Genomic DNA, 27055 nt, shown 5'->3' with positions numbered 1-27055 from the left:
GGAGCTCACGGGAACTGTGGTCCATGGACCTCTGGAGAGCCGCAGTTGGGCCACCCCTGCATCAGATAAGATCCCCAGCACGGGGGTTAGTCACCTGTGGCGGCGCTTATGACTGCGGTGGACACCCGCTGCCCTTCGTTGCTCGGAAAACCTTTCTAGCATCCTGGTGCTGAATATTCCCTTTTTCAGGCTCACACACGACCGACTTCCCATGCTGAGCCCCGCCCTTCGTGCACGGCCGTGGCGGAATGCCTGAAATGCCACAACATCAGGGCCGCCCGAGGAATCCCAGCTCCAGCCCAAGCCTCCTGCAACCGAGGGGCTTGGCTTAGCCGCGCGCCCCGTTGTGCTGCGGACCGCTTCGTCTGGAAGGCGCCACAAGCCCACGCACGTCCTGGACGCGAAGGCACCTTGCTCCTCTCCGAGGGCTACGAGGCCCACCTCGCCGCACACCAGTGCCGGCCTCCGCGCCTCACTGCAGGGCAGCCGTGCGTGGGTTCCTTCGAGGCAGAACACTGCGGGCTGCGTGCGGGGCGCTCGGCCGCCTTCACTCTGGCGCCGGAAGTGTGAAGCGGAGGAAACTAGCATTCCCCTAACCCTTGAGACTTCGGGGCCGTCTAAGCGGAAGGACGGCCCTCGGCTCTACAGCGCATGTCCGGGTGGGCGCTTGTGGGTTCGTGGCGGGAGCGGGAGACGGGCGAGCGGGCGTGGCTGGAGCCGCCGGGATGTATCACAACAGCACTCAGAGGCGCCACTGGACCTTCCGCGGCGAGGAGGAGCTGAGTCGGCGCCGGGCCGATGCCAACCGCAGGTTCCGGTGCAAAGCGGTGGCCAATGGGAAGGTACCGGCGAGGCGGAAGGAGAGAAGGGAGGGGGGCGGGGGGCGTCCGGCCTGCGCTTCCGTTTTCCTCCCGGAATGGGATGAAGTGATGGAGGACTGGCAGGTGCCAGGGAGCAAGCCCCGCTGAACTCGCCGGGCCTTCTGGCCGAGTGGCACGGCTGTCACAACCGTGCTTCTTCCGGGGGAGACCCCCAGCGCTTCCGTCAGCATCTCTGGGCTCTGTAGTCGGGAAGCCCATGAAGGCTCAGCATTAAAAGGGGGCGACACGAGATGCCGGGGCACTGCAGTTGGAGCCCAACATTTCAGCTCCGCGCAAAGTGAATGGATTTAGGCTGGGCCAGACACTCAGAAGCAGTGGAATACTGGCAAAAGGCAGCTACCGTGCAGACTTTTTCTTGCACGAGGTTACAACCTGGTGCCAGATACTCTTTGCACGACAGCTGCATTTGGCCTGTGTTCCGTTATCTGTTACTACAGTGGCTCTGTTTTTTTGGTAGACGCTCAAAAGTATCATCTGTTAATACTGGTGATGAGACTCGCCCTTCATATAGAGTGTTCATAATGCTCTGACCTGAATAACTAGGCTCATCAGATCTCTGAAACTAAGCAGGGGTCAGCCTTGCTTAGTATTTGGTGGGAGAGCACCAAGGAGGCAGGCAGTGGCAGAACAACCTCTGATGGTTTCTCGCCTTACAACCTTACAGGGTTGCTGTAAGTCAGGTGTGATTGGATGGCAACAAAGTGTTCACAGTGCTTCACATGGATTTTCTCTGTAATTATTAATATACTGTCTGGCTTTTAAACACCCTTACCTCAGCATTGTGACAAGTCAGTGTTTTCGTCTCAATATTAAAACTGGCATTAAAACTGGCAGACTTGCTAAGGCCATCTAGTGGATTTGTGTAAAGCAATAAGATTCAAGTTAGGGTTTATTCTGATGACTCACACAGTTTTGTGGAGCTTACTAAAAAGTGATTAGTTTTTATGTATTTTATATCTAGCTATAATATACTATACGGTAAGTTGCCTTGAGTTTTTGGTAAAGTAGAAAGGGGGCTAATTCATGTTATAGATAAATTGTATATAGACTCATAGAATAGGAAGGGGCCATTCAGGTCATGTAGTTCAACCCCCATGCAGGATCAGTCTACAGCAGCCTATCTAACTTTTTACCATTGAGAAACCCCTGAAACAGTCATCAGACTTTGAGAAACCCCCAAAATGGTGCAATCATGCAGAATATGGTTGGGAAGCATAACTGTGTATATGCCCAATCCAGAGCCCCTCCCCTTCCCACCCCCTCCAGGCCCATCATTGACCATTTTGGGAGTGGTGGGTGGATTGATAAAATGGTATATGGTCATATCACCCAATACATGTTTAACAAATTACATTCATTTATGAAAGCCTTCCAGGGTTGTCAAGAAACACTAGGGTTTCACGAAAGCCTGGCCCGCAACATCCTGGATAATATAATTGCAGCTGTGATTCTGCTACACTCTCTCTCTTTCCTGTTCAAAACCAAAGTGTACTTTATTTCTTAATTTAGTCAGTTTGATTTGTAACTTCTATGGACCTAGGATGCTGGAGAGAGAGAAAAGCTTCCCTTAAATATTAAATTGGCCAACTGTGAAATAAATCATTTTGTATCCAATGTTCAGATTCTCTTCCCTAATTTCTGTTATTTGGTGTATTATTTGGGCTCCTTAAATCTATTTTTGTATGCACACTTCTTTCTTTGGACTATCTATCCTTCTCCTCTCCTCCATCTATCCCTCTCCATTGCATTTATATGCCACCCTCCCCTAAGGCTCAGGGTGGTTCACATATAACTAAACAAAACAATACATCAAACTCAGTGATTATAATGAATGAAAGGTTAATAATAACATTACACAGAGAATTCAGACCTGTGCTTAATGAATATATCTGCTTTAAGACACCTTTTGTCCTTCCAAAAGGTACAACAGAATGACTCCTGTATTCTTGAGCCACATGAGGAATTTACAATTTGTAAATACTATGAAAAAAGATTACTGGATTTCTGCTCTGTCTTCAAGCCAGTAATGCCCAGATCTGTGGTGGTAAGTTGCTTATATTGGGTTCTCTTTCACATGCTTTAGAGGAAATAATTTAGAGGAAATAACTTTTGAGTTTATAGGGTCAAACAAGAATGCCTTACCAAATAAGACACAATTCTGTTTGCTGTATTACTGCATAGATTGCTGAGGATGTGCAGACTACCTTTTCTCCCCAAGTGAGAAACTGCTGCCTGTTTCTACACATATACAGTTAAGGAGCCCAGAGATTTCAGAATAAAATGCATGACTCTTTTGAGACAGGATGAGCTCTCCCAATTTTTTGTTTTAAAGACACCCTCCTTGAAGGTTGAAACACATTGTGGTAATTTTAACAGAAAGAGGCATTCACATTCCCCCCACTTCCCTCTTAGCCAGTCTTCAAGGGGAAGTATCTTTGATCCTTGCCCCACAGAAACCTTGTGGTTCTCTTGGTCTGTGCTCAAGCTAAGCCTGGCAAGTATGATGTTAACAATATGATGTGCAAGTGCAAGTATGCACATGATGTCTGTGAGCATGTGTAGTCCTTTTCATATCTAAATAGGGCTACTAGAGGTAAGGTTTCCATGGGTAGACAATGTGGTTCATGTGACAATTAAACCCACTGTCTATGCTAGAGTTGCTATGTCCCTTGTAGCTGCTGGTGGGGGATGGAGAGTATGCACTCTGGTAGGGGGGAGGAGGAGTGCCACAAATAAATGTGATGTGCTGACATCATCTAGAAGTGACATTGACACATCAGTGACATTGGGAGGGCAATGCTTGGGCAAAAACTCTGTGGTACAATTACCTACTAACCATAGTGGTTTGCCCAAAGTCCAGAGCATTGCTTGCCAACATGCCAATGTCATTTCTAGGTGACATCAGCACATCGAGTTAATTTGCAGTGTTCTTCTGGTCTGGAAAGGGGTTGAGGGTGCATTCTAAATCCAGGGGACCCCTGCCTGGACCATGGGACCTGGCAACCCTATCCCTGCCACACAAGCCTACTCATTAGAAGTATGATAAATAAATTACAGTAGCCATCTTGGTGTAGTGGTTAGGAGCACGGACATTTAATCCGGCGCACTGAGTTTAATTCTCTGCTTCTCCACATGCAGCGGGCTGAATGACCTTTGACTCCCCACAGCACTGATGAAGCTGTTTTGACCGGGTAGTAATATCAGGGCTCTCTCAGCCTCACCCACCTCACAGAGTATCTGTTGTGGGGAGAGGAAAGGGAAGGCTAATGTCAGCTGCTTTGAGACTCCTTCTGGTAGAAAAAAGTGGCATATAAGAACCAACTCTTCTCTTCGTAACTGAGAGATTAGTATTGAAAATGAATAAGTCACCCCTGAGAGCCAGCTTAGTAAAGTGGTTAAGAATGCAGCCTCTATTCTGGAGAACTGAGTTTGATTCCCCACTTCTCTACGTGACCTTGGATCAGTCACAGTTCCCTCAAAGCTTTCTCAGCCCCAACTACTTCACAAGATGCCTGTTGTGGGGAGAGGCAGGGAAGGCAATTGTAAGCTGCTTAAAGACTTGTTTGGATCAGAAAACATGGGGTAACTTTTTTATTCTTATCCTTTGTATAATATGGATGTTTTTCTGGGGTGGGGGGTGAGGGCTCAGAACGTGTGTCTCTTGCCTACAGAGAGTTATACTAGGATGTTCATACTGGAAATCCAGAGAGTTCTGATTTATGGGTGCGAGTTCCTTGTATTATACAGGGCTGACAACACGTTTCCCAAAGCTTCCATAGACTTTGAATCATTTGTGTACATACTTGCAGACTTGAACATGAAATAAAGTACTTATTTCATTTATTATCATTGTGGCTGTTTATGCATCCACAGTTTTTTTGCACTAACCTTTAGTATGTAAGTTGTTTTCATTTTATGTTAACTTGAAAACTGGTTGGTGCTATACCCTTTGAATATTCAGATGAGCATGTGTGAATTGAACTATAATATGGGGTGTCATATTGTTCCAGGAAAGACATGTACTGCTCAAAGCTCTGGGAAAAGGCCTCATGTTTTCCTTCAGCAGAAAAAGCCTGAATTAGACTGTTGTGTCGTTCAATGTAATGTGAATTCATACACGGACACAAAAACAAGCATCTCGTATTTATTTTCTTTTATTTTCAATGCATTTTGAGTTAATCTTTTGAATCAAATGTTGCAGAAACCTTAATAAATCAATGTGAATACACCCCAATAAACCCATAAGCGTATACCATTTGATTATGCATCTGAACAATAATCTGTGTGAGTGATTTAAGCCACTGGAATAATCCCGGGCACAAGCAACATCTAGCTTCACAAGCATTAAAGACTTATGAGACCGAGCTGGCCTATGACATTTAAATTATTTCTGTTTTGAAAATAACTCATAATATATCTGTGTAATCATGCTAAATGGCAAAGGCAATTTGGAGCCATCCAGTAGTCATATGTGCAGTAGCTTAAAATGTTTATGCATTCCTTGATTTGATTATCAGCCTTAACCAAAAACATGTAATCACTGCTTGCCCACATTGACTTGTAGTGGCATTCCTATAATTTTTCCCTCACAATGAAATATATCAACAACAGTGAAAATTACCTTAAGAAGGATTTATGAACTTTAAGGAGAGTCATTTCCATAAAGGATATCCTCAAGCTCCATTGAATGTGGCATGTTTTCATGGATTTCCCTGAAGAAGACTAGATTTACCAGCACATCACTTTACTATTGGCAGTGGTCCAAATCTGCCTGGCCTGTCTCATTTTTTATTTACTTGTAACCACCAGCCTGCTTGTAGATAGCATGTTAAGGATATAAGAAGAGCCTGGCTGGATTAGATCAGTGGTCCATAGAGTTGAAGCATCCTGTCTGGCACAGTGGCTGGTCAGTTCCTCTCGAGGTCCAACAGTGGGGTATTAAAAAAAAGTGCAAACATACTCAAAGGAAATAAAAGGGTGTCTAATTAGAACAATTTCTAAGAAAGGGCATATTGGAATGCGAGTACTGTGGAGCACAGTGCCTGTCTGGAAAATGGCTAACTAGGGGCAGTTATAGTTATTAAATGTAATAAATATTAAATATAATAAGAGCTATGGCCATTGTATTTATTAAAATGCTCTGAGCTAGAAAACATAACAAATAAAATTCTAACAGCAATTTGTTCAAAGACCCATTGAAAACATTTTTATGTCTATATATTTATAATTGTCTACAAGTGCTAATAAGGTTGACTCAGCCTTCCATCCTTCCGAGGTCGGTAAAATGAGTACCCAGCTTGCTGGGGGGTAAACTGGGGATGACTGGGGAAGGCACTGGCAAACCACCCCGTATTGAGTCTGCCATGAAAACGCTAGAGGGCGTCACCCCAAGGGTTAGACATGACCCGGTGCTTGCACAGGGGATACCTTTACCTTTACAAGTGCTAATGTGCTACAAGTGGTAGCAGTGAGGTGCCCTGATGCTAAATTACTTTTATCAATCCTATACATAAGTTACAGTGAGCACATTCACAGTCTGTGTACAGCATACCCTTGATTTTTCATATGTGCATTGAGTAATGCTCGTGTTACATCCCACATATGTACCCCATATATAATGAGTTGCTGGTCTGCGACTGCACCTGTAATGTGAATGTACTGTTTATTACAAACAGAGGTATGTGCGTATCTGCAGGATGTACCTATGTTGCCTGTAATGTGTGAACAGGCCTGTTTTTCATGTGCAGAACTGAATTGCCTGATATGTCGTGCATTTTAATTTACCTTTATGTGTAGTGTTTGCTAGCAGCCAATTCCTACTGAACTATGGTACATGACTGAGCTTTCTGACCTGCATTTCCTTCTAGGGATCAGCTTGCATGTACTTCAAACGTTTTTACCTCAATAACTCAGTGATGGAATATCATCCACGTGTGATTATGTGAGTAACAAGCTCTCTTTGTCAGCTAATACTACTGTGCAAGTTTTAAAAGCTTGGGTGATGTTCATGGTTCTCCCAGAACCTTTTGTCCTCAACAAGCCTGTGAAGGCTGAGAGAGTGGCTTAGCAAAGATTCGATTCCAACGTTCAAAACTCAACAACAGAAAAGCTATAGGGTGTTAAAAATGTATTTCTTAAAATGTTTTTATGCCGTCTTTCCACTTGGCCGTCTTTCCACTTGTGCAGTTAAAAAATATTTGCAATTGTGAAATGATTAAATAAAAGCACAACAATTAACTGATAATTTCCCTTTAGGATATAGGTGAATGAGTTCTAAACACTTTTTATTTTGGTCCATAGCCAATTAAATTAATTGCTGTATAATAGACAGTAAAATCAAGTGTCTGTGTTTGTTTTTTAAGGTTAACGTGTGCATTTTTGGCATGTAAAGTTGATGAATTTAACGTGTCCAGTGCACAGTTTGTTGGCAACCTTCGTGAAAGCCCAGTAGGTCAGGAAAAGGCCTTGGAACAGATCTTGGAATATGAATTGCTACTTATTCAGCAGCTCAATTTCCATCTTATAGTTCACAATCCCTACAGACCGTTTGAAGGCTTCTTGATTGATCTGAAGGTAATGTAAATGTTTGTTGCTTAAGAACTGTACCTTTTTGATGCAAAATTAGAGTGAAACATTTTAAATATGAATATCATAGACAGGAGTCATTAAGAGAAATCATTTCTGGACCTGGAGTAGCCTGTTTTCAATATACTGATGCCCCCAGCTCTGTATTACTTCATCTTCCTGTTGATGATGTACAGATCCTGAATCAGTGAATTACTAAAGGGATTAGATGGTGAAGGGTGAACAAGCTGACACTGAATCATGGCAAGACAGTAGTAATGCTGGTTGGGAGGGCTGCCTGCCTTTCATACGGTGTTGCCCACCTTTGGTGGGGTCAACTTCAGGCTCACTGACCTAAGTAAGATCCCAGGAATTATACTGGCCCAAGCCCTATTACTGAAGAAGCAATTTAATGCAGATGCAAAGAGGCATTCTGCGAGATTCGTAAGGTGTCCCCTGCCTTGACTTGGCTGGTTTGGCCACATGTATCCATGCTGTACTTTGAGGGCAGACTGTTGTACTCCAGTCTGTCCTTAAAGAAAAGTCCAGTTGATGCCCAGCATTGCATTCTGGCAACTAAGTGGACCATGCATGTCACACCCAATCTGTAGATACTCCATGGGCTACTGATGAATTACTGAGTTCGGTTTAAGGTTTAGGTTATCCCAAAGCCCTTAATGGCCTCGGTCTAAATGTAGCACCCTGCAGGTGGCGAAGATTGGCAGCAGGTGCAATGGTGGTTCCCACCTTGAGGAATAGTTTGCTCAAGGAAAAAAGGAAGCTTCCCACCACATATCTGTCATTCCACAGAATGTGCCAAACAGTAATATTCAACACTAGTTTCAAAGCCGATTCCTAAGAGGGTCCCCCTCCCATGGCCCCGGCCAGGCAGCTTAAGGTGGCTTTGGGCCACAGCTCGCAGCCTGATCAACTGGGGCAGACAGGGGCTGGCCAACTTGTTAGCAGGCCTGGGCAATGCTCCTCAGCAGGCAGTCAGCAGGCCGGGAAGCCATCGTTAGGAGGCCCTGCTAAGCAAGCCCAGCCTAGCAGGCCGAAAGGCCCTTGTTAGCTGGCCCAAAGGCCCTTGTTAGCTGGCCCAGCCTAGCAGGCCAAGAGGCCTTCGTTAGCAGGCCCTGTTTAGCAGGCTGGAAGGTCCTCGTTAGCAGGCCCTTCACCACGACCTTGTGCCCAGGGCCCTCTCCCCTTACCTGCTGCTGGCTCCAGGCATTGAGGCGTGTCTGAGAGCAAAGAGGCTAGAATCAGGGTGCAGCCAACAAAAGTTCGCCCTACTCTAACTCGGATAGCCAGACACATTCCACCCCCCCCCCAGGCTGTCTCACAAATATATGGAGGAACCATGGATAAGGTTAGATTTTCTTTAAAGATCTTAGAATTGTAGTAAAATGAAACAGTCCAGGAAGGCCCTTATATAATGGAATAGAAGTGTAGTCCATTGCCATTATTGTAGGTATTGCCAATTTTTAATGCATTGTCTTATGCCTGTAATCCACATTCTGTTGTTTGCATTGTTCTCTATTTCTGTAATCCTAGTCCTGTTGCATTCTTCATTGTTTGGTGTTGTCTGATTGCATTGCTTGAGAGCCTGTAAACAGTCATGCATTTCTGGAAGGAAAGTGAACTTATATAAAACTAGTGTGTTGCAATGGCGCTAGCGGAAGGCCCCCACAAAAGGGCCCACTGCTGGCCTACCTGGAGTCCTGGCTGGCGGCTGGGGCAAGGCATCCAAAGGTGGGCAGACTGGCATGGGGTGCTGGAGCCACGTGTCATGCTGGCAGCTGGGGTGAGGGCAAGGCAGCTGGGTGTCGTGCTGCGTGGTGGTTGAGCCTGTAGCCTTGGTGGAGGCTGGGGTGACGTCTGCAGAGATTGCTACAGCTGCTGGCAGGCCCGGCCGGCTGGCAAGCAGGGCAGCAGAGGAGGGTGGAAGGGTGGAGTGGAAGAACTCTGCGGACGGCCTCTCCCTCCCCCCTTTACCTGGAAAGGCTGCAGGCAGCTGTTAGGGAACTCACTGGCAGGGCCAGCTCTCACGTGGCATAGATCTGCAGCCTTCAAGCCTCAGAGAGAAGTGGAAGGAGGAGGGGGGTGGTCAGGGGAGGGGGATGAAAGGATAGCCACCCTGAGTAGGTGTTGTGCTGAGTGGCATTTAAGCCATGAGACATACTTCTCCTCCAAGGCCTTACCAGAAGGATATTTATCCAATCGTAGCTCTTATGTTACATTTTAGTTTTTGGATGAATAGCATTCTTTGGATCAAGTAGTTACAATGGGATTCTTGAGAATCGAGGGACTGATCAAGTAGTCTGTTTTGACTACTTGTTCAATAAGCAAACAATATCTCTATAAGTTTCTTTTGATCAATGAACTTTCAAAACCTGCTTGTCTTAGTTAACAATAAAGATATATGAGAGATGAATTAAGAGCTCCAGCCGATAGCAGTAGCATGCTTTTGGGAGGTGAGTGGCATGGGCCCTTTTTAGCACCGTTCTTTTATTAATGTGAGCTGATACTCCAGTGAAGTGACAGGCGTGGGTGGTAGGAAGCAGAAAAGCTGTTGTAACCCTTCATTGCAGTAACTCACTGCCACCTCAAGGTGGCTGTCCTGCTCGGTGTACGGCAGGACAGCCAATGGTGTGTTGGCACGAGATGGTATGATAAACGTTAAATGTTTTAAGTGATATTTTCAAAACATGAATGCACAAGGGCTGGGTTTATTAATCATCATTCTCTGAGACGTTTGGCAGTATTGTCCTTTCAGTTCATAAAACTCTAGTGTTGGGCATTCCAGATGTTTCTGTAATTTATGTGCTTGCTACCTTTTATGTGCCATCTTTCTGTCACTGCATTCAAGGTGGCTTATAAATTCAAAATATCTGCCTTGGGCATAGTGAATGTAATATATAAAGCAAGTGAGTCAGGAGAAAAGAACAAAACAATCAGATTAAGGAACCTTGTTTTAGGTAATACAGATTGCACTTGATGGGGGTAGACTGATTTGGACTTGGTTTTCTTATAAATAAAGAGGTTGTTCTTTTTCTTTTAGTAATATTCTTTTGAATCTTGTCCCGAATACTGGAGTTGTGGAATTTCTAGCAGCCTCTGAAGTTCCAACTTAAAATATATATTTTTTTCCTAGACTCGTTATCCATTGCTTGAAAACCCTGAGACCCTGAGGAAAACAGCTGACGACTTTCTTACTCGGGTAGCTTTGACAGATGCCTGCCTCCTGTATACTCCTTCTCAGATAGCTCTCACCGCTCTCCTGTCTAGCGCGTCCAGGGCAGGGATAAGTATGGAAAGGTAGATAATATTTTGGATGCTTCACTTATTAGGTTCCTCCCTTTGTGTAATTATTCTGAACATGGAACAAATTACCTTTGTGCAGCTGTGAAAGGGTCCATACAGTGCATTTGATTGCAGCACAGAGAACAGAGTTGGTTGTCACTAATGGTTTTTCAAGCAGGCTTGTTCATATGTGGCTGGTCGTTTTGGCTACTTCTTAGAGCCTGTGTATGTGACTCTGCTCAGAGAAGAGCAGTTGTGTGTGTTGGAATTGAGTGCCAGTTGCCTTTAAAAGGATCGTTGTACATTTTTACTAATGTCTGTCACCATAAGTTGAATGTTTCTGCATTACATCTTCTAATCATAATTCGGTTGTTTTGCTTTTTGAACATTATCTTTCATGCCCGAGGGGTGTAGATGCTTGAAAATTTAGGTTCTTAACATTATTATCGACTGCCTTTTGTACTTCTTTTAAATACTACATTTGTTTGCTTATGCTGACATCTGGCATTCTGTCACATAACACAGAACGTGAGCTAAAATGTAATTCTCTGTATTGGCATGTATGTTAATTTAAATGCTGCTTATAGCTGTTGTTGCATCCAAACAGTGATAGTGGGATCTAATTTTCGCAATCTTTTGACAGTTACTTGTCAGAAAGTCTAATGCTGAAAGAGAACAAAGCTTCCCTCTCCCACTTACTGGATGGTATGAAATGTAAGTAAAGCTGCCGAGAAGGAGATGGTGGGGACTGATTGAGTTTAAACTGTGCCGCAGAAATAAAGAGGCTTTGCAAAAGGCTTGATCGCCATTTGAAAGAAAGTAGTACCTCCACTTCTTGCGTATCTCTGCAGTACAACTTGTTCTTTGTTTCCTAAGTGATTACTAGGACACCTGCAATAACAAACTTGTATCTAGCTGATGATAAAAGAACCTTGAGTGGCTGTCTTGTCTTGTTTTTGTCTTCCCTGCCCCGCGTAGGACGTACAATGACAAGAACACAGCAAGATGTGTGGTGCAGTGGCATGCCTTTTTGTAGTCAGCCAGGCTCTCCTCTCAGAACTATGAAGAAACAAAGGTTGCTGCATGATTCTGACAGCTAATAAAAATAGTAGCAATGGGTTGCATCCGGGCAGGTTTTCTGCTGGTGAAAGAGGAAAGAGAGGTTCTGTTTGACCACCATAGGTTATGATGAGGGTGTGCCAATGTGAGATGTGATCTGGGTGACACTGCATGAAAACTGTCTGGATCCTGTCCACTGACAGGTGGAAACCAACAAGTGCAATGGCAAGCACAAGTGTCTCTTTGAGCAGGTGCATCTTTGAAAAGGTGCCTGCAGTAGAAAAGTAAACTTTCAGCAAGAGGTTGTTTGTGCCATTGCTTTGATTTTTCAGTTTACACGAGCAGAAACTGGTCAGCCACAAATTTCTTCATGCGGGGGAACAGTTTAAAGGTGGCTGAAATTAACTACGGGCATACATTTATGCGTGTGCATTTGCACACATGTGTTGCATCACATTTTAGATCTGATTTTTTTTTGGGGGGGGGCAGGGGAGCTAACTGTGAAGGTTTTCATCTTGGGTTGTGAAAGGATCCCTGGAAAACTGTTATACCTTCCACAGTTTGGCACATAATTCCCCCTCACCTGTTTAGAAGCCTGGTTTTCCTCCTGTTTGCTATAGCACATTTTAAAAATCCTTTTGTGTTCTATTCCCCCCCCCCCACCTCATATACACATACTTGTGAACAATGTATGAGAGGGCTGGAATCAGAGAACGTTGCCTATGCCCTCATCACCTGCCCAAATGCATACTCTACAAAAGTGTTTGGGGGAAATTGCCGACTATTACAGTATGGTGGTGGAGAAAGTGGGCTTTACTGAATAAACTACAAATATAGATGAGAGAATAAAATTGAATTTATTGAATGTATTGAATACGATGCCTGGGGCGATCATCTTTTCTTTTGCTGGGCTCTCTCCGAGGTCGACCGACTTCCTTTTCACTCTCCTGAAAGATCATTAGAGGCAGCCCTGTATTCGTGTTTTCTAAACTGACGTATGTTTATAGTCCTTTTTGATGTGGAACATCTTCTGCTGTGGTCCCTCCAATGGAAGTCTATAGACATGACATCCGTAGTCCCGCCCCCAGGGACCGCGCAGTGGCGCCGGAGCACTGAGGCACGTTCAGTACTCTGGTATTGCCACCACCGTTGTCAGTCTTCCAAGGCCACTCCTGCCCTCTGGAGAGTAGGGGAAACCTCAGGAGATTGACGGGGCGGGACCAGCACAGCGCCTCAGCGCTGTGCGTTGCTGGACTGAGGCCACCTCCGCTATTTCTCCAAGGCTGCTCCTGCCCTCCGGAGAGCAGGGGCAGCCTCAGGAGACTGGCGGGGGCGGGGCCAGCACAGCGACACACAGCTCTGGGTCGCGCTGGGCTGGCCATAGGGCCTGGGCATCAGACATGCCAGCAGGTAGGGAGGTGTGGGGTGGGGGCAGGGAGCAAGGATTCTTGCCCCTTATGTGGATGTTCCATTTAAGGGGTGAGAATCCTTGTTGATTTATTCCTCTCTCTCTTTAGACCAGAGATGATATCAATAGTGAAGGTGTTCAGAGCCACTGGGTACCTTTCCAGATTGTTTTTGGCCTGTTGAGTCTCATGTCGTTTATTTCCATTTATCAGTTTTAATCTGTTCCTTCCAAGTCAGCCTTTTATGCTGTGATTTACTGTTATCATATGTAGCCTCCTTGGAGTTTACACAGGTAAACTTTACCTGTGTGCACCATTGTCTAGCATTCTTAACAATGGCACCAAGACTGCCAGGGAGAGGTTATTATGATAATAACTTTTTACTGGGTTTAACCAAAGTAGTCATAGTTGTTTTTTTTTTAACTGGAGGAAAAATATACTACAAACATGCTTGTGAGCGTTTCATTTTTTTCAGAACTCTTTGTTAAGCTTGTTGCACAATACAAAGAATGGAAGAACAGGAGAAAACGTAATGGTTCTGTCTTACCCGTTCCTTAGGCCACAAAGATGGTGGTGCTTCAGAGAGCATTAGAGGATACTCTGCTCACTCTTGCTTGTATTTTATTGCTTTTCTGCTGACTCTGTTGATGAGACTTGCATTCTTTGGCTGTTGTCATCTGTTGTCATGTTTAGTTTAGTGAGTTTTTACTAATATCGAATAGCTTGTGTCTGCTATTTTATTATACTCTTTAAAAGAAGAAAAGAGGGACTTAAGTGTTTTATTAAACAGCGTTGTAAGCCACTTTCATAGTGGGGCAGGTGTTATTAAAAAAATAACTAGCATAATGATACACAAAAGGAACAGGAATATTAATATTTTGTTTGCTGCAGTTGCTGTTGTCAGCATTGTGGATGTCTTCCAGGGTGGGGGAGACCTGAATTCGTGGTAATGCAAGCATAAAAGTTTGTAAGAAAATGACGGAAGATGTCTTCAGTACCATCCCCTCCACCCCTGTCCTCAGCCTTGTAGTAGTACTACCAACCTTCAACCTGTGGTCCAGGACACATAAGAGGTGTCAAAACAATGGTGCTTATTTTTGCAACTAGAATTCTATTTACTAGTCTGTCCCTGACACTGCTTTTGTACTTGCATCAAAGACAATACAGCCTTCATTTGATTTATGTTTTGGAGGTTTGATATGCGAAATGTGCCAGTGTGTCTTGACAGGTTCCCTGGGACAGCAGTGCTAACTCTGCATTCTCCATTAGCCTCAAGGAAATCCAAAATCATAATGTGAACATTCACTGTAGAGAAGTTCTTTCAGTTTGTGCTCACGCTTGTGTCTTGACACTACTTAGAATAAATCCTCTGATGCAAGATGACAGCGAAGAGCCTTACACATGTAATCTCAGCTTCTGTGAAGGGCAAAAAGTGCCATGTGACAAATTTTAAGCCACAACTTTGTTTATGAAACCTTTTGAAAGCAGTGGGGGGGGGGGTCTTTAATTTTTCTGACAAGAGGACTGATTTACTAGGCTTAGCAGGAAATATCATGCTTCTGAATCAACTTAATTTCTTTAATGGCTCTAGAATTGCTTGGAAAATTTCATCTAGTTAAACAGGCTTCTTCAATCTATCACGAAACATCAGCTTTTACAATATGGAATCCTCCTTAGAGCATGAATAAATGCACACCTGTGGATTGTTTATTGTATTTATTTAAAATATTTTAATGCCATTTTTCCACCCAATCAGGGTCCACAAAGCAGAGAACATGAGAAATACTAAAAATGTAAATCATTAAAAATACAGTTAAAATTATAACATTCAATTAAGAACACACAAAGAACATTGGAAGGAGTGCCAATAACTGTTAGAGGTAGCGCGCCAGATAGAGCAAAAAAGTATTTACCTGCTGGAGAAAGCTAGCAGTAGAGATAATAGGAAAATAGAAAAAAGTTTTGGTGCCATGGTGGCGAAGGTCCTTTCTTGGATTGCCACACGTCTAGCTTCAGAAGGTGGGGCAACTGAAGCAGTGGCTCCAAGAATGACTGCAGTGAGTGGATGTGGGAGAAAGTGGTCCTTAAAATAAATTGGTCCTAGGCTGTACATGGTACATTTTACCTGGTAGCAAATTGTAAGCCAGCAGTTGCCTCCCTGGGATGAGCTGGTAGCATGAGACAGAGATTAGTGTTATTTGCATACTCAGTGGCAGCTCAGACCATATATCCAGATTAATTCTCCCTGTAGCCTTACAAAGATATTGGAAAGCATGGGGGACAAGATGTTACCTTGGATAATGTCAAAGGGACAAGGGGTGGAGGAGTCCCCTAGCACCACACTCTGAAATCTACCCTTGAGGTAGGACCAGAACCCCCCACAGAACAGTGCCTCCGAATCCCAAAAGACAATCCAGAAGGATACCATGATCAATGGAATCAAAAGCCACCAAGAGATCCAAGAGAATTAGTAGAATAGCACTCCCACCGCCCACTGCATATCATCCACCATTATGGTCAAGGCTGTTTCAGTCTCATAACCAGGCCTAAACCTAAAATTGGAAAGGATCCAAACAATCTTCTTTCAGGTATCTCTGAAGTTGGCCAGCCACCACTTGTTCAGTCGCCTTACTCAAGAATGGTATGTTTGGGACAGAACAATTATTCAACTCTCCTGGGTCCAATGTGGGTTTATTTAGTACTGGATTTGCCACTATCTGCTTCAAGGAAGGAGTGACAACCCTGTCTCTTAGGGAGGCATTTACTGTTTCTTGGACCAAGTCCACTAGCCCTAACCCCCCCCCCCCGGTCTAGGGAAGGCATATTATCTGCAAAGCAGAGCAGTCCACCTCCTCCAAGTTGCTGGAACCCATTAGGCCCCTGACCACCTAGAACACTGATTCCCAAAGTGGGTGCTACCGCCCCCTAGTGGGTGCTGCAGCGATCCAGGGGGGTGGTGATGGGCCACAGGTGCATTTGGGGGCAATGAATACCTGTAAGGGGGTGGTGAAAGCATAAAAGAAAGAAGAGAAGATTTAGAAAAATTGATTTATGTATTCTGCTCATAACGCTTAATTTTTCTTTGAACAACGTACTGGACATTAGCTCGGTTTCAGCATACTCCCTCACTTGCATTGAGATATGTACAATCGCGCACTGCTATTGTTCATGCGATGCTACTGAATTGCCGTTCCAAAACACGTGAGTACTACGAGCATTGCTGCGGGCAACTGCCACTCATGCAATTGGTCAATCGTAAGGCCAAAGTCTGGAACGGCAGCAGCAGTACTACCAGCAGATTTTGGAGCATGCTATGAATCAGGAGATTTCCCGTAATTATTAGGGTAAAATTACAGCGTAATATAACTCTAAGTTAGATTGTTGTGATATTGTACAAGTTGAAGTTAACTAACAAATAGTGCGACTATAATTGGTGAGTATTATTTATTTATTTTGTAATAATTATATGTGCTTTACAAACCTTTTCGCTCCGAAGAACGAGACAGCATCGCTCCGCACTTTCGATTCTCTCCGCCGAAGAGCGAGACTGTCTCGCTCTGAATTTTTGAATCATTTTTTGTCAAACTCGTAAACATACCAATAAATATCTTTTATTTGTATTATATTTTTAGTCTAAAACCAAAATTTCTTACTTATTTATCGGTAATTTATTTATTTATAACTGTTAAGCCTTTTTACTAGGCCTGAAAACTATTGATTCTCCGGTAAAGTATTTGTAGAGAAACGGACCGGTTCTCCGGTCCCCACCAGCTGCAGCTATAAATAGGTCAGTCGTATATTTGGAATAGGTCCATTATTTGTAGGGAATAACGTATTTCAGAATCGCTGGTCGACGTCTCTAGCTAGCGCTGATGGCGTGACGCTGACGCCGTTCGGCGAGGCTACTCGGTAATTGGACACCAAGCGGCACGCGCCGGTATTACCGGCCGGTATTAATTGCTATTAAAATTTAAAAAAAAATTAATTTCCAGGTGGTGCTGAGTAATATTTTTTCAGGAAAGGGGGTGGTAGGCCAGATAAGTTTGGGAACCACTGATCTAGAAGAAGCCTGCAGGTCTACAGATATATTTGTACATTTTGTAAATGGTTTCTTGTCTATAATTTTTTAAACATTTCTAGCAAATAGATGGTATTACATCACTATTGGATTTAATTGCATATATGCAATTGTGTTCTTTGGCATTTGTGGTTCCATGTAATTCTAAATTTGAAATTTTTAGTCAAATACTGTAGAGTATTTGAAAAGAGGTAGTCTTTAAATATTTAAAATAAATCACCATTATTCTTCAGGCATGAAAAACCTGGTAAAGAAATATGAGCCACCACATCCAGAAGAAGTTGCTGTTCTGAAACAGAAGCTAGAGAAATGTCATAGCCCGGAACTTGCTCTTAACACAAACACGTAAGCTGACCTTTAAAGCTCTTATGGTAGCTTTTAAAAAAATATTGTAGCAAAGCTGTATATTTTTGTATTTTATATCTTTAGAATTCATCTAAAATGTTATATGCAATTGTAATGTAATTATTATATTGTATATTTTTATTTGTAACCTACTCATAGCGCGGGGGAAGGGTGGACTAGAAGTTCAAAAATAAATAAATACGCCTTCATATTATGAGTTGTAGGAAAAGATCTGATCTTTTGTGTAAGGAACAGCAGATACCTCTGAAATCCTTACATTTGACTCCTAGGTAGATCTGTTCAGAAATCTGTTGCAAAATTTTGCATGATTCAGTCTTCCACCAGGCATTTGTTTGAGGCCGACTGAGCCATAACATCTATAGGTACCCCCTTCCCTCAGACTGAGAGGTCGAACATACCAAGGGAATGTCAAAGTTATTGTTGTTAAAATATTGTTCTAGTTCTAGTTGGTATGTTATTGTTGTTATATTGTTACTGATATTATTTCATGTAAATGGTCCAAAATGTTTTCTGTAAACCATCCAGAGCTGTAGGGAAGGGCAGTATAAAAATCTAAATAAATAAATAAAAATAAATAAAATAAATTATCAGAGATTTGAGGCCAGGCAGTCTGGTGTAGCCAGGCAGAAGCTACCTATGGGAACAGTGTACTGTATACCAGCGGTCCCCAACCTTCTAGTAGTCGGGGACCGCCTCCGAGGGTTGGAGCCAGCGGCCTGGCCACCGCCACTGCTCGCAAACGCGCACGCGCAGTTGACGTGCATGCACGTTTTTGCCACTAGGTGGCGCTAACGTGCATGCGCAGAGCTGCCGCGCGTGCGCGTTTTCGCCAGCAGGGGTGCAAACATGCATGCGCGGCAACTCCGCGCGTGCACGTTTGCGTCGCTGGCGTGCCGGCGGCCGTGCCTGCTTCTTCCCCCTCTCGCTGCGGGGGCGGGGGGAGGAAGGCGCGGCCGCTGGCGGCCCGGTACCATGGCCTTTGCGGCCCGGTACAGGGCCGCGGACCGGGGATTGAGGACCCCTGCTGTATACTACAAGATCTGCTTCTGTAACTGAGCTGTTGAAGTGGGGAGTTCTTGCTCCTGCCTCCAGCATTATAAGGGAAATTGTTTAAAAAGCTTATCTACTCTTGCCAATAAATTATTAGCTATATCCTAAGGATGATCAGGCCACTGCCTTTGCGGGAGCGGACTGTTTAGGAAAGAACACAGAAATTCTTACTAACTGAAGAAAAAACAAATCCAATTAGCCAAGGGATGTCACATCTTAAGAATCCAATTGCTCAGTTTTCATCCAGCACAAAATAAGCTTGTTTGGTCAGGTGGTAGATTAGACCGTCCCAAAGGGATTGTAAAACTGAAAGGAAATGAATGAAAAACAATGGCATTGACAACTAACATGCTTACTATTTGGTATTGGGGGGTTGTTAGGAAGAAGCGGAAGGGCTATGAAGAGGATGAATATTTTACAAAGAAATCGAAAATGGATGAGGTTAGTAAATTTTTATACATTCTTCCTGATCTGTTTAAGTTCATGTCCTTTGATCAACTTTGTCCGTTACAGCAAGATCAGTAATGTGGAGCAGAAAAGTTTATGATGCTGTTTTTCTGTGGAAATTTTTCTGTCCTGTACATGTAAATATATAGTCTATATAGTTCTCAGAGCTGTTGTGCTGCAAAGCAGTCATGTTAGATGGGCTAAATGTGCATATACATGGTTCATTTGCCTTCTTTTGCCAACAATTTTTGTATATAAATTTGAATTGGAGACAGTTTAGATTTTCCCAGAAAAAACACAGAGGACTATAACACTGTCAATGGATTCAGAAATAATCTAGTGAATCCTGTTTAGCATTAGGATCACTTATGTGGTGGCCAGTCTACTTCTGGGATTGGTTACAGGGACTGTATCTTCCATGCTGAAGGATTTGCACTGGCTACTTATCTGTTTCTAGCCCAGTTCAGAGTGCAGGGTCTTACCTTTAAGGCCCTAAATTGTTTGGGGCCAGGGTTTCTCTCAGCCTTCCAGTTAAGATCTGCCCCTTTTAGTCTTGCTCCTTGGGCTGCCCCACCTTCAGAAATGAGACAGGTGGTAACTACAGAGAGTGGCAGGTATGAAATATTAATAATAATAATAATAATAAATAATTATCTATGGTGGTTCTCATCTTTGGAATGTTCTCCCCTTTGACACTCGCCTACTACCTACATTATTCAGACTAAAACTCATCCTTTCACCCAGGCTTTCAATTAGCTGTTTTATCTCACCAGCTTTCCCATGATCTGTTATTTTACAAGCAATTTTTGTTACTTATAACTGATGGCCTGTTTTTTATGCTGCATTTTAAAACTGTTGGCTACCTCAATGAAGTCTCTGAAGAGGCAGCATAAAAACACCTAAATATATACTGCAAGCAGTTCTCCCCTGGTACCATGTGAAGGTCTTTTCTACTCTACTAAGAAATCTGTCTGGAATGGGTTCATCTCCATAAAACTTTGCCCCTGCATATTTTTATAAGGATACTGAAGTATCTCTTTTTGTATGAAGACTTGCTTTAATTAAAACTGATATTTTGGTTACATATACTAAACAGAAGAATTTTTATTTTTTTATAATTAGATTTCTTGACCACACCTTCCTCACAAGGAGGTTCAGGGCAATTCACAACAATATTTATCAATTAAAATTAACTCTCAATATGGTATATAATAAGATACAATAAAATGATAATGTATCAATTCAAAAATGTTCTACCCTTTCATCATTTCATTTTTAAGCAGCATTTTTAAAAACCAAACATCTAACTGGCAATTTTTGACTCAAGATACATCTGGAGCAATGACTGTCAGAGGCAGTGTGGTATGCTGTGCTCACTTTTTCTAGCAAGTTTTTTGCTAGAGAAACTCTTAGTAAAAAGAAACAGGTTAAATCTTGAAAAAATATTGGAATAAGGCTGCCTAGTAAGTGGGAGTCAGTAGACAAATCCTAAGGAGAAATGTGGTTTTGAATACTTCCAAAGGGGTATAAGCATATTCATCTGTTTCCTTTAGTATCTGTGCTTTTAATTTGATTTTTTTTCTTTATCTAGGATGAATGGACAGATGATGACTTCATAGAATGACCACAAATGTCCACAAAGGTGAAATCTTGAACACTTCAGAGGAATTTAGATTCCTAAAACTCACTGCACAGTTCTCGTGTTGCTAGAATAATAAATAGCTTCTCTTATGAAGTGACCAGAGCGATTTACTTCAGGAGTAACATGGCTTATTTGTCAGTGGCCACTGTGGTGTAGAGGTTAAGAGTGTCAGACTAGGATCTATAAGGCCAAGTTTCAAATCCTCACTTGGGCTATGGAAGCTTGCTCGGTGACCTTGGACCAGTCACACTTTCAGAATAGCATTCTATTAAGGCCATATTAAGTCTAAAGCTAGATTTGGCTACATCTTAAACCTACCAAAACGGACTGAACTAGTACTTTTACCTCAATTTGTACTTGTGTCAGGTCTACCATATGTAGAGCATTTCACACATGGAGAATAAAGAATATAAGTTCCGGAGCAAACCAGGATCATGCAGTATGTTGTACACATGGGTCCCCATTTGGCACAATAGGGACTAAAAAAGCAAAAGATGGGAGACAAATACTTTACCAGCAAGTAGGTTTATTGCCTTGTCCAAGATACAGAACAGGAAGTGGGATACCAAGACCAACATACAAGACAGTGAGCAATTGCAGTATTATGACAATTTAAAACCACCTAGTTGCACAATCCTGGAGTTTGGCTGTATTATTTAAGCAAAGTACCCAGTTAATTGTTGCTCCTAATCCAAATTCTGTTCCTTCCACATAGATAGACCAGAGAAAACCAGATTCAGAGAGAATAAAGTTAGATGGGTCGCTCCAAATGAACCAGAATGTAGGGAAGGAAGTTTGGGTAGCAGGGAAAGAATCCTTGGCTAAGAAGCAGCAGGTGGTAAGGCAGTTCAGTCTGGCACAGTAGATGAAATAAAGGGGGAGAGGTGAATAGAAACATGTGGAAGGTAATTTGGAATGGAACTCATAATTGAAGGGAAAAAACCCACTACCTGTCTTGAAGCAATTTTGTGCTCGTGGTGCTAAAAAAGGTACTGAAGGAGAACCGACCACCAAATTGAGACGCCATTCTTATGGAACTAGATTTACCAAGATGACTTAATAGTTTTATCTGGGATTATGAACAAGTCACCAAAGAAGGCTGTATTGAGGAAGATTCTGAAAATATTATCCTACATACTAGGGTTATTGCTTATGGCCATGGGTACAAGGAGATCTGGACACTCAGAATCTTGGTTTTTGTTCTCGTGGAACATTCAAAGCTGTCAGGCTACATCTAGAACATGTAGCAGAATTTATGCCAAATTGAGTCCCTGCTTGAATATCAAACTGGATTACACTCCCATCTCTGGCTCAGTACACAAAGACAGATCTTAGCAGGGAGGGAAGGCTATACCTAAGTTATTGCTTGGGAATAACTTGAAGATGCATGAAATATAGAATACAAGTTCCAAACATGGAATGTGGCACAAACATCCTAGTTCAACTTCAAAAAAGTGAGGGTGGTAACATGAAAAGGCTTGCCCATGATCACTGTTTAGTAAAATTTTTAGACACTGCCCATTTACTTTCAAGATGTGTGTGTGTTAATTAGTTGCACATCAGATTTAAGGCTGTCTTAAGTGCATTTCTTTATGGGGAACTTGACATGTAATCAACTTGGAACATGCTTTACAATCTTTTGGTACCTGGTTAATATCAAAGTACCACAGCAGACTCTTTGAAGACATTTCTTACTGTTCATTCCTTATATAGGAAAAAGTAACTGAAATTTACATGGTTTTAAAGCAGTGGTTCTCAATCTGGGGGTCAAGATCCCTTTGGGGGTCGATTGACCCTTTCACAGGGATTGTGGCATGGAAAGCAGCTTGGCCAGGGGGGGGGGGCATCCACACAACAGCCTTCTGGGTTAGATCGAGATAGAGCGTCTGTCTGGAGCAACAGAAAAGAGTAAGATCGGCATGGTGGTCAAGAGGCAGAACTTAACTGAGAAACACCGGAAAAAAGCCAATTTACATACAATGCTGAACAATGGATATTCACGTCAATGGTCAGTTTCAGTTTATTTTCAGTGAAAGAACATTTGCATAATTTTACGGTTGGGGGTTACCGCAACATGAGGAACTGTATTAAAGGGTCGTGGCATTAGGAAGGTTGAGAACCACTGTTTTAAAGGAAGGACATACTTAAGTTAGTCATTTAGAGATACTTCATCAAACCATTTTCTTTATGAAAAATACATATTTAAAAACCAACTATGGTTCTCATGACTATGGTTCTCAATTAGGTCAAAACAACAGGGGCTCTTCTGTAAGCTTTTACTTCTCATAATGAACACCTGATCCAATCATCCTTCTATGAGAGAATCCTGCGATAAGTGTTGTATTTTGATATGCCAATCAAATAAGCAGCAAATGTTACACTGTATAAAGAATTGTCAATGGGTAGAATTAGAATCCTGCCTGGGGATGCAGGCATCTGGTGAATAACTGCATAGATGAAGGCAATGTTATGAGTTTATCATGGAATGGGTACCCAAGCCAATTTTTATGTTTGGTACTAGAATCCTCGTCCTGCATAAGGGACATCTTTGCTTATGGAAATCATTGGGTATTTAAGACTTTTTGATGTCGGAATACTTGCTGCTGTATGCTATACAGATTTCCAATTTTCTCAGCTGTGGTTAGAAAGAACTTAACCATCCAAGCACTTTGGTTTCTGGGTAAAAAGCCATCAGTGTGAGTTAGCCTTTTATGGAGAGACACTGTTCTAGAACTGAAATAAAGGTCTATGCTGAGTATCAGTTCTATTTCATATTTCTATAGGGTTAGTTCTATCCTCATCCCTTCTCAGGGTGGCTATGCATTGGGTATTAAGTACTGCTTTGTGATCTTTGGCCTCTGTCAAGTAGAAATATTTCAGGCCTTAATGGTATTCTAGAGTAAGTCTGGTATTTGATGGCAACAGAGCAGTACACTTTTAGAGGCTATGCCAAAAGCATGTCTATCTGGAGAAGAAAGTGGCTGACCATCCTTGAATACCTTTGATAAAGTATTAGGGACAAAATTTTGCTCCACCAGCTGCCTTAACCAGCACAAGGAATTCTAGGAAGTATTGGAATACTTATTTCCTGCTCAGTTGGTGGTCCATGAATTTCTGTTCAAATGAATTGAATGTTTTTGCCTAAAGGGATTTGATTAAGCGGTGCCTAGGGTGTTCTAGTCCTATACTAACATCCCTTGTGAAAGGAAAATGGTTGGTAGGTTAAAATGAAACAGGAAATACTTTTTTCAACTCCTTGTATGCTTAAAATGTGAACTGGACTGCATTGCTAGAAGTAAACCAACTAGTAAATTAGAAAATGCTGTTGACCAAGTCCAGGGCAGAGGGACTGGGGGACTAAGGGGAGTTATCAGTGCAAGGGGAAGATGGCATTGATGTTTTTCTTTCTGTTCTGCTTTTTTCCAGCCACCAGATTCATATGTTCAGGGTTCATTCTTAATTTCTCCAGCTACTTTATAAATTTGAGTCCCTGCCTATCTTTAGAGAGCTACAATCCAATCATTAATCTGTTCTGAAGCCAATATGACGTGCATTAAGACCTGGATGAACTATTGAGGCTTTTACCACAGCCAATTTTCATCTCCATCTTACTCAATATAGCATCAACGAACATAATATGAGAGGAACAGTACATAGCAATATTTTAAAAGAACAAGGATTTGTCTCATATACAAATGTCTGAGTGGGTTATTCCTCATCCAAACTTCTTCCTCTATCAGCAATCTTGTCTGGTGTGGCACAGCTGTTTAGAGTGACCTACAGCAAACAGGTTTAAAACCTTGGTCTGCTGTGAAAGCACACTAATGATCATGGACCTATCACAGACTCAGCCTAGCCTACTGCACAGGATTATAGAGGAAGGAGAGCAAACTGCTTTAGACAAACTGCTTTAGAACCTGATTAGGGAGAAAAGCAGGATATGAATACAAACATAAGAATACACATTGAAAATGCCTTGCCTGTAAATTTTTTGCATTAAAAAATTAAACTCTTGAATCTCTAATTATGCCAAAAACCAAGCCAATTTGTATGCTATAAAATTGTTTAATGAATGCATGCCTGATACAATTATCAATAAACTTACTTACTGAATTCAATTTATTAACTGTTGTAAACATTTTACAAAAAGCATTGTGATTTCTGGATACAGCCCTTGATGGAACAAATTATTCAAAATAATCAGTGGCACATTTTAAAAAACAAAAACCCGAAGTTGACAAAACCTAATCTGCATCTTCTCTCTGCACAATTCTAAACAAGAGAAACAGCATGGTATAAAAAGGATACAGCAAGGATTTTCCTATCAAACTCCAGAAGCCGTAAATACAAATCAAAGTGATTGAACAGTCTCGATAAATGTAACCAGTCAAATTACAGTAAGAAGTGTTCTCAATCCAGTTATAATTTGCTGTTGATAGTTCCTTGGCAGTTGACTATAGTTTTGTTTTTTCCCCACAAGACAGCAAGACTTTGGCAATTGGAGGTGTTGAAATACAGTTCAAGAGACAGTCACAGCATTCTCTTTGTGGAAGGTGAACTGTACACCAAGGCTCAGAGGTTGTGAAATGGGTTCCAAGTGGAAGAAAGTGCAAGTGTCCTGCACAGATAGCTTAAAGCTGCTGGTACAGTCTGTCACCAACAGGTTTTGTTTTTTGTTTTTTGCATAGTTCACACATCACCGGGTACGTGAAACGTGTGTGCTATTTTTGGCAAGAGCAAGAAGGAAGTGATATTGGTGAAAGTTATTGTATTGGACATGCTGGATCCATGCAGAGTTCAATGAGGAAAGCTGCTACCTGATATTGTTGGACACAGAATACTGATTTTGCTTTTGTTGAAGCAGTTCTGTAATAGCCAGTAACTTCTTTAACACATGCTGTTGAATAAACGGCACAGATAATGCATTAGCAGACTCATTCTAGGCAGATGATGCATAATAAAGCCATTGCAAGCTAAAGTGGTCTCTGCTTAGATGGGAGAGTACCATGTGTGCTATACCAAGTTGCAGAGAAGAAAGATGGGATGTATGTGTAATAATTATTTGGTCAACTTAGATTTTGAACTGGACATAGATTTCTATGAAATTTGTTCAGAACACCGAGCAAATATGATTGTAGGCAGGGAGAAGGCCTATAACCAAACTGCAGTTTCCTAAAACTGGTGAATGGGCTCTGAAGCTTTAACAAATTAAAGAAAAATTAAAAACTGCTATATAAAACAGGATACCAAAAATTGTTTGGAGATATAACTTGTGTATAAAGGTATATTAATTCTGAAGAATAATGACACTGAAAATGCACTGATTTAAACATGCACACTCCCTTCTACCAAACTCTCATATTGGCTCTTCTACATCCGCAGGTCATTAATGTATACTTTGACATAGTCTCTAGCTGGGTATACTATTTCCATTTTCTTTAGCTTGCAAGCTATGCTCTGAGATATGTAAATAAATGTACCAGGGACTAAAAAAAGGCAAGTTACAAATCTAAGATAAACAATTAGTCCAAATGGAGCTTGTGAACCTACTCATAAAGCTTAGTTTAGAATTTCCTGGCAAACATGAATGAAATGAGTTAGGAGAAGATATGTTTGATGAAGAAATCTTGATTTTTGAAAAAGCCTAAATATTTATAATTCGTGATAGCTGTTAAAATGTTTTGAGTAATTTAGTGGTTATCAAGCAGCATACTGCTTAGATATTTAGAACGTACAAAATCACAAATGGCAGGATTACAAAATCACAAATGGCATTACGCCAGTTTGGTGTAGTGGTTAGGAGTGCGGACTTCTAATCTGGCATGCTGGGTTCGATTCTGCGCTCCCCCACATGCAACCAGCTGGGTGACCTTGGGCTCGCCACGGCACTGATAAAACTGTTCTGACCGGGCAGTGATATCAGGGCTCTCTCAGCCTCACCTACTACCCCACAGGGTGTCTGTTGTGGGGAGAGGAATGGGAAGGCGACTGTAAGCCGCTTTGAGCCTCCTTCGGGTAGGGAAAAGCGGCATATAAGAACCAACTCTTCTTCTTCTTCTTCTAAAACAGTTGTTCCAAAAGCAACTGTGCTTCAGCAAAAGCTTAACTACTAGAAGTCAAGATTTTCATGTTTCACACGGTTTAGAAGAAGAGTTGGCTTTTATATGCCATTTTTTTCTACCAGAAGGTGTCTCAAAGCAGCTTACAATCGCCTTCCATTTCCTATCCCCACAACAGACACCCTGTGAGGTAGATGAAAGCC

General features: G+C 42.3%; 2 protein-coding genes across 2 annotated transcripts in view; one reads left to right on the top strand and one right to left on the bottom strand.

Annotated features, from left to right (window-relative positions):
- Nucleotides 1–514: 514 nt before the first annotated feature.
- On the top strand, nucleotides 515–24911 carry CCNH (cyclin H). Its single transcript, XM_077347572.1, has 10 exons — nucleotides 515–842; nucleotides 2803–2925; nucleotides 6749–6822; nucleotides 7244–7454; nucleotides 10597–10760; nucleotides 11389–11459; nucleotides 17522–17633; nucleotides 19085–19145; nucleotides 20743–20793; nucleotides 24220–24911. The coding sequence occupies exons 1-9, from the start codon at nucleotides 726–728 to the stop codon at nucleotides 20773–20775; spliced, it is 966 nt and encodes a 321-aa protein (XP_077203687.1). The 5' UTR covers nucleotides 515–725; the 3' UTR covers nucleotides 20776–20793; nucleotides 24220–24911.
- RASA1 (RAS p21 protein activator 1) overlaps nucleotides 24839–27055 on the bottom strand; it is a 64669-nt gene continuing 62452 nt past the window's right edge. Inside the window, exon 25 of the mRNA XM_077347551.1 lies at nucleotides 24839–25690. Within this exon, the coding sequence (XP_077203666.1) occupies nucleotides 25607–25690 (84 nt within the window). The 3' untranslated portion in view covers nucleotides 24839–25606. The remainder of the gene's footprint in view (nucleotides 25691–27055) is intronic.

This window comes from Paroedura picta, chromosome 7 (assembly GCF_049243985.1).
Source record: "Paroedura picta isolate Pp20150507F chromosome 7, Ppicta_v3.0, whole genome shotgun sequence".
In the NCBI taxonomy this organism is placed as follows: domain Eukaryota; kingdom Metazoa; phylum Chordata; class Lepidosauria; order Squamata; family Gekkonidae; genus Paroedura; species Paroedura picta.
The sequence above is the reverse complement of the archived record's forward strand: the minus strand, read 5'-3'. Positions and strand labels throughout refer to the sequence as shown.